The sequence below is a fragment of the Microtus ochrogaster genome, linkage group LG7_11 (genome assembly GCF_000317375.1).
Source record: "Microtus ochrogaster isolate Prairie Vole_2 linkage group LG7_11, MicOch1.0, whole genome shotgun sequence".
NCBI classification, from domain to species: Eukaryota; Metazoa; Chordata; class Mammalia; order Rodentia; family Cricetidae; genus Microtus; species Microtus ochrogaster.
Window position 1 is genome coordinate 9,696,489 of NC_022032.1, and position 6,817 is coordinate 9,703,305.

Consider the following 6,817-nt stretch of genomic DNA (forward strand, 5'->3'; position numbering starts at 1 on the left):
TTCACCTCTTGCCCTGTGTGTTAAACAATTATTAACATCTACTACTGACGGTGGGATAACAAGAAAGAGCGGTCAGTCAGTTGAAGGAAATTGACAGTGTTTTAAAGTATATTTAGCTCTTAATTTTATTTTCCTTAATAAGCAAGTATACAAATAAAGTTAACATTTCTCTTGTGATCACAAGGCTTCTGATTTGAGTTGCTTTGCAATTACTGATAAAGGGTTGATTGAGATAGGTTGATTCAGTTTGCTTTGTATGTAACGGTAATTCACCCATCAAGGAAATGAATCCTCTTTTTTTTGGTAGTTACTGCATCTGAAGATTCTTGTTAGTTATTGGTAGGATAAAGTAGAATTTGGCACCAACTCTGCTGCTGTTTTTAGATTTTGTAGATTTAAGTGCAGAGAAATAAATATTCATGAAGCTACGTTAGTTCTAATGAACATTTTGTGACAAGTACAGTTACGTGTCAAAAAAATACTTGGAACTTCGTCTTTCAGGCAGCCATTGTTTGACACGTGGTTTTGTTGAAAACAAAACAATGGAAAATACCTAACTTGTCAACGGACTTGGTGTCTGGTCATTAACTAATGACTTTCTCAGCCTTTAGAAGATGAGTCCAAATGGCAGGACCTAGAGCTGTGTAGCTCGTGATAGTGTGCATGTATGTTTAAGATGCTGGGTTCTGTCCCTAGCGCTGTAAGATTGGGATGTCGGAAGTTTCAAGGCCAGTTCTTGTGCGGTCAGAGGACAGTTCTGAGAAGTTGGTTTTTTCCTTCTACATTGTGGGTTCTGGGGATCAAACTCAGGTCATCGGGTTTGACATCAGGTACCTTTACCTACTAAGCCATTTTGTTGCCCTTTTTTTCTTTCTTAAAGACACGACCTTATAATATAGCTCTGGCTGACTTGGAACTCTGATATGCCTGCATCTGGGATAAATGTATATGCCACTTGTGGATTTTATGTAGCATAGTTAGAAAAACTTGCTAGTCTTGGAAAATACTTGTTACCTAAAGGAAATGGTTCCCAGTTTATACTGCTTTAGCTCTTTAAGTACGCATTTTAAACTGTTTTTGTTTTTGTTTTTCCCTAAGCTAATAGTTAAGGAATGAACTTGGGAATCCTGAAGAGAATTACTTAGATTTAAACTTTTGGGGGAAAAATCTTTTTTATCACACTCTTCTGAGGGCAGTGTGCTCGTGGATATGGGAGTTAGTTGTTAGGATGGGAAGAGGAGAGAGTGTGTAAAGGGAAACTGATCAGTTTTACAAATTATATCAATTTGGAATGTTCTAGGTGGGGCCAACATTCTTGTGTGTGTGTGTCAGGTATGGGAGGGCAATGTTGGGGATCAAACTCGGGGCTTTGGTGTTCTACACAATCACCTACTATTATTGAGCTACACTTTCGGCTGGCCTCAGATGCACTGTTTTGTTTTCTTTTTTTTTTTTTGTTTTTTTTCGAGACAGGGTTTCTCTGTGGCTTTGGAGCCTGTCCTGGCTCTATAGACCAGGCTGGTCTCGAACTCACAGAGATCCGCCTGCCTCTGCCTCCCGAGTGCTGGGATTAAAGGCGCCACCACCGCCCAGCTTCAGATGCACTGTTTTGAAGATGACTTTTGACTCTCCTGTCCCCACCTCCAGTGCTAGGATTATTAGTGTAGTGGCGTGCTGGTTGAGGCTGTGTGTGTGCTAAACAAGCACTCTGCTCCCTGAGCTATATCCCAGCTTCATTGTGACAATTATTTTACCTTTGTTGTCTGGTGTATGTATTTTGTAGGTGACAGCTGTCTTAATGTCAAAAGGTAGGCCATGTTTGAAATGAAACAAGAAACATTGCAAGATATGAGTGGAAGTCAGTTACATCTTTGTCCTTCTCCCTCTCAGCATCCTTTCCCGAAGGCCTGTTTTGAAAGGGGAAGCTGACCTCTCCCTTCCATTTTGGAAGATTTGATAAAAGGAACTTCAAAAGCAAAATAAGTAAACATAACATCAAAAATACTTGTAATTGCCAAGCAGTGGTGGTGCACACCTATAATCCCAGCACTTGGGAGGCAGAGACAGGAGGATTTCTGAGTTCCAGGCCAGCCTGGTCAACAAGAGCTAATTCCAGGGCTACACAAAGAAACCCTGTCTTCAGAAACCAAAGACAACAACAGAAATACTTGCAATGGACATCTTTAGTTGCTCACCAGAAATTGTGGAAAAGTTCAAGGAGATTTAAAAAACTGAGATAGACATAGCGATTTTACAGCAAATGAAAACTGCTAAGTACACGCACGTGCACGTACACGCACGTGCACACACTCGCGCGCACACATAAAAGATACCATAAAGACATATATGAGAACTTTGAGATCATAACCTAAGAGCATGAAGCATAGGGTTAGACTGTCAAGTATATGAGATCTAGATGTCATAACCTGGTATTTAAGATAAAAACTGAGACAAGAGGGTTACACTATTATTGGAGCTGCTTATGAAAATAGAGGAACTTTGTGACCCATTTTAGGAGAATCAAAAAGGTAGTAAATATGAAACAAATTTTTATTGTTTAAATAAGTCTTAAAAGTACTTGGAGCTTTTCTGAAGATTGCCTTGTGAAGGATGTCTTCTCCATGAGATTCTGGGTGCTGTGAAGGATACATTCTTCATTCTGGGTACCCTGAACGATGCCTACTCCATGAGATTCCGGGTATCCTGAAGGATACCCTCTCCATGAGATTCCGGGTACCTTAAAGGCCACTGCTGTTCTTCAACTGTTGAATCTTTCTCTCCCAAACTAGTGAGCAGTACAAGGACTGCCCGTATGCAGCTTTCTCTTTGATTTTTTTCTGACTAAAAGATGTGTCTGTGTGTCTGCCTGTCAGCCTGCTTGTCTGTATCTGTGTCTGTCCAGGTCTGGGGATTGAGCAGAAAGCACTTCTGCACTGAGCTGTATCTCCACACTTTCTACCTTTTATTATAAGGTCTCAATTAAGTTGTCCAGACTAGCCTTGAACCCGATTCTCCCGCTTTAGCCTACCAAGTACCTAAGGTCGGCTTATACCAGCAAGCCTGGCTTAAATTTGTCTTTTTTTTTTTTTAATTCAAGATTTATTTATGTATGCAGTATTCTGTCTGCATGTTTGCTTGCACACCAGAAGAGGGCATCAGATCTCATTATAGATGAGTGTGAGCCATCATGTATTTGCTCAGGACCTCTGGAAGAGCTCTTAACCTCTTAGCCTTTTCTTTAGCCCCTTGAATTTGTCTTTTTTTTTTTTTAAAGATTGATTTATTATGTATACAATATTCTGCCTGCATGTATGCCTGCAGGCCAGAAGAGGGCACCAGATCTCATTACAGATGGTTGTGAGCCACCATGTGGTTGCTGGGAATTGAACTCAGGACCTTCTAAAAAACAGACAGTGCTCCTAACCTCTGAGCCATTGTTCCAGCCCCGAATTTGTCTTTTAAGAAATGTTTTTTAGCCTAAATTTTATAGATACATGTCTAACTTGGCCCCACTATTGGGAGCTTGTGAAAATGTAGGTATAGTTTGCATTTCATTGTGTCTCATCTCTGCATCTTTAGCCTGTAGTAGTCAGTACTAAAGACTTGGATGAATGAATGAAGACCAAATGCTCAGGAAATGCTTTCTGTTTGTGATACGTTGGATTTTATGCACCCCCCCCCCCAATCCCATCTTAGTTTTGAAAAGTTGAGAATTCGAGTTTTACAGGGCTGGACTGAGGACCAAAGAAGTTCTGTTGCCTACTTGAGTCTTGTAGTTATTTTTGTTTTGAATAATAAATATATCTTTCAATATAAAATGTAGAGTATAGAGAGGTTCACACACAGAGGTCATTCTCATTCCTAATCCTACTGTCTTATCCCTCCCTAGTAGTACCCTGTCCACCTTTAGATCGTGGACGTTCCATGAGAAGCCACCTTTTAACACATCTTTTTCATCTCCAGGTACACACTGCCGTGAATGTGGTCGTTAATCTTAGAATCACGGTATCTTCTGAGAAGCCTGTTCAGGAGCCACATCTGCCACTGGGCCACCTCCTTTGGCATTCATGAATCTGCAGTACCCTTCTCCTTACCCATGTCCCTGTACCTGCTCCTTTAATAAGTGTAGGTGTTTTTTGGCATCAAACCCCAGAATAGACACGTTTTCAGGTATCAGCATATCTCTGAGTTGGTGGTGATATTGTTTGTGTTCACCCTGACCTTTTTTGCCACAGTGGAGGACACTAGAGGCAACCATTTTTGAAGTGGGAGCATATGTATGACTGTGGTCCAGCGGTGAGAGGGCTGCATAGAGAACTTCTTGCTGAACAGAAAACATCTGTATATAGCTTGCATTGTGCTGCAGTTTAACTAGTTCTTATTGCTGGTCAGGCCGTTAAAGTGCATTTTGTCTTCAAGGGTTGCAACCCTTTATGTTCTGTCAGTGAGAAGGCCTGTTTCCGTGTTTCTTTACCAGTGACAGGACATTAGCACTCTGCTGATCTGGTAGGTGAGAAGCATCCTGGTGGCAGTTGAGTGTCTTTTCATATTTAAGGACATTTGAATTTCTTTTTCTCTTCATCTGTGTTTCCCTACAAGTTTTTTCTTGCAGTGACTAGAAGAATTTGTTGTTGCTGTTGTCCTCCCCCGTCTCAACACATTTCATCTTGTGTAGCCTCTATTAGTTTTGAATTCATTATGTAGATCAGGCTGAACTTGAACTCGTCATGTAGCCTAGGATGGTCTTGAACTTGTGATTCTTCTGCCTCAGCTTTCTACTTGCTGGTGTTACAGGTGTGTGTCCCCATTCATGGTTTATGGTTAGTTTGTGATTTTTGTTTTCCGTCTCAGTTTATCATTTGATTTTTATTATTCTGGTTTTGTATGATTTCATGTTCTTGATCCTGGTATACATACTTAACTACTGCAGATAATATGTGCTTACGTTCCTGAAAAGATAGTTTATGAGAAGATTTATTTGTGACTTTGACTTCATGCACTTAACACTTGAAAACTTCCCTCAATAGACCCGGCATCAGCGAGGAGACACACACCCTTTAACTTTAGAAGAGATTTTGGATGAAACACAGCACTTAGATATTGGACTAAAGCAGAAACAATGGCTAATGACTGAGGTAAGAACAGACTTTAAAAATAGTTAATTACAAAAAGGGATATGTGCTGCAGCTATCTAGAGTTGCTGCTGCTGCTGCTTCTTCTTTTTATTTTTTTTTTTTGCATGGTGGGGGTGGTGCTGGAGTAGGGGCCCAGGGCCAGCATGTGTCGGGACATTCCACTACTGATAGAATACTCTACCATTGTGTCATCTCCAACTGAAGACATGTTTTATTGGTTTTTTTTTGTTTTTTTTTTTGGAGAGGGAAAGTGGGGGATATGTGTGTGTGAGAGAGAGCAGGGAGAAAGATGTGCAGGAGTCAGGGTCTAATTTTTGAAGTCCAAGCTGACTTCAAACTCAGGACAGTTTTCCTGCTTTAGCTTCATGAGTTATCATGCCTGGCTCAGAGTTTTTTTTTTTTTTTTTTTTAATAAATACTGTGATATGATAATATTTTAATTTTTCTTAAAAGACTTGATGTAGAGCCTTTGTTTAATTTAAACATACACATTCCTATAATTTGTTTAGCTATTTTGATATAGTTTTTATAATATTATTTGTTTTAAAATGTCCTTTTTTGAGACAGGATCTCTCTCTGTAATAGTACACACTGGAATTCACTTTGTAGACTAGTCCTTGAACTCAGATCTACCTGCCTCTGCCTCCTAAGTGCTGGGATTAAAGGCATGCATCACCACCACCTGGCTTTAAAATGTCTTTTAAGACTACATTAAAGTTGTGAAGTCAGTGTACCAATTTTGTTTTTATAAATAGTACTTTGAATTGTTAAACTCAAAATTTTATATGCTCATAAATTATATATTGTATACATCCTTTAGAAAATTTAAAAGCCTTTAATGTTAGGGACAATAAAACATCTTATTGCATTATTATCACTGTACAGTTTGATAAGTGAGTTATCTCTAGTTTCTGAGAAAAATGATCACAAATGTTATGCTTAAATATGTACCATGTAAAGAAAGTCTGAAACAGTTACCGACCATGCCAGTTTGCAAATGAATGGCATCTCATCTATTTGGGGGTGTGCTTCTTTAAATGGATGCTGAAGACTACTACTTTTCAGGGCCCGTGATGAGTCTGAGGATCAGATGTGAGCTAGGATGTAGTGGCACACGCCTGTATTCTGAGCACTTGAGAGGTAAAGGCAGGAGGACCAAACGTTGAAGGGCATCATTAACTCCGCAGTGAGGTCAGAGCGTGGTCTAGGCTACAGCTAAAATAAACACATAAACTCGCACAGAATACCCCCTAAATCACTAGATGTAGTAATCTCATTTATTTGAGGAAGAGTCACATTCGCAGTGGTCCTCCTGCCTTTGCTTCCAAATACTGGAATTAAAGGTAGGTGGCACCGTGACTGGCCTAATTTAGTTAATTTATTTTACCAAGCAGGGTGTAGTTCTTGATTTTTGGACTATAAAATGATTGGAACTTGAGCCTGAATCATTGAAGGTGGTCATGGTCTTCTATCAGTTACTTGGCAGTTGCTAGAGCAGAACCTGCATAAGATCATTGGGTTTTTATCTTGTTTTTTTGGATGTTTTTGTTGTTTGTTTTATTGAGACAGGGTATTACTGTGTAGCCCTAACTATCTTGGAACTCAACTGTGTAGACCAGACTGTCTGTCTCCTGAGTACTGGAATCAGGGTGTGTGACTACTCTGGTTTAAATCTTACTCTG

At 39.8% G+C, this 6,817-nt stretch overlaps 1 protein-coding gene across 5 annotated transcripts in view; it reads left to right on the forward strand.

Annotated features, from left to right (window-relative positions):
- Positions 1 to 6,817, forward strand: part of Gtf2e2 (general transcription factor IIE subunit 2) — a 61,600-nt gene that overhangs the window by 24,743 nt on the left and 30,040 nt on the right. For all 5 annotated transcript variants that reach the window (XR_001229288.2, XR_003378298.1, XR_001229290.2 and 2 more), the window contains exon 4: positions 5,028 to 5,135. Coding sequence is in view for 2 of the 5 variants with exons in the window: in XM_013352031.2 (XP_013207485.1) it covers positions 5,028 to 5,135 (108 nt within the window). In the remaining 3 variants the exon portion in view is untranslated. The remainder of the gene's footprint in view (positions 1 to 5,027; positions 5,136 to 6,817) is intronic.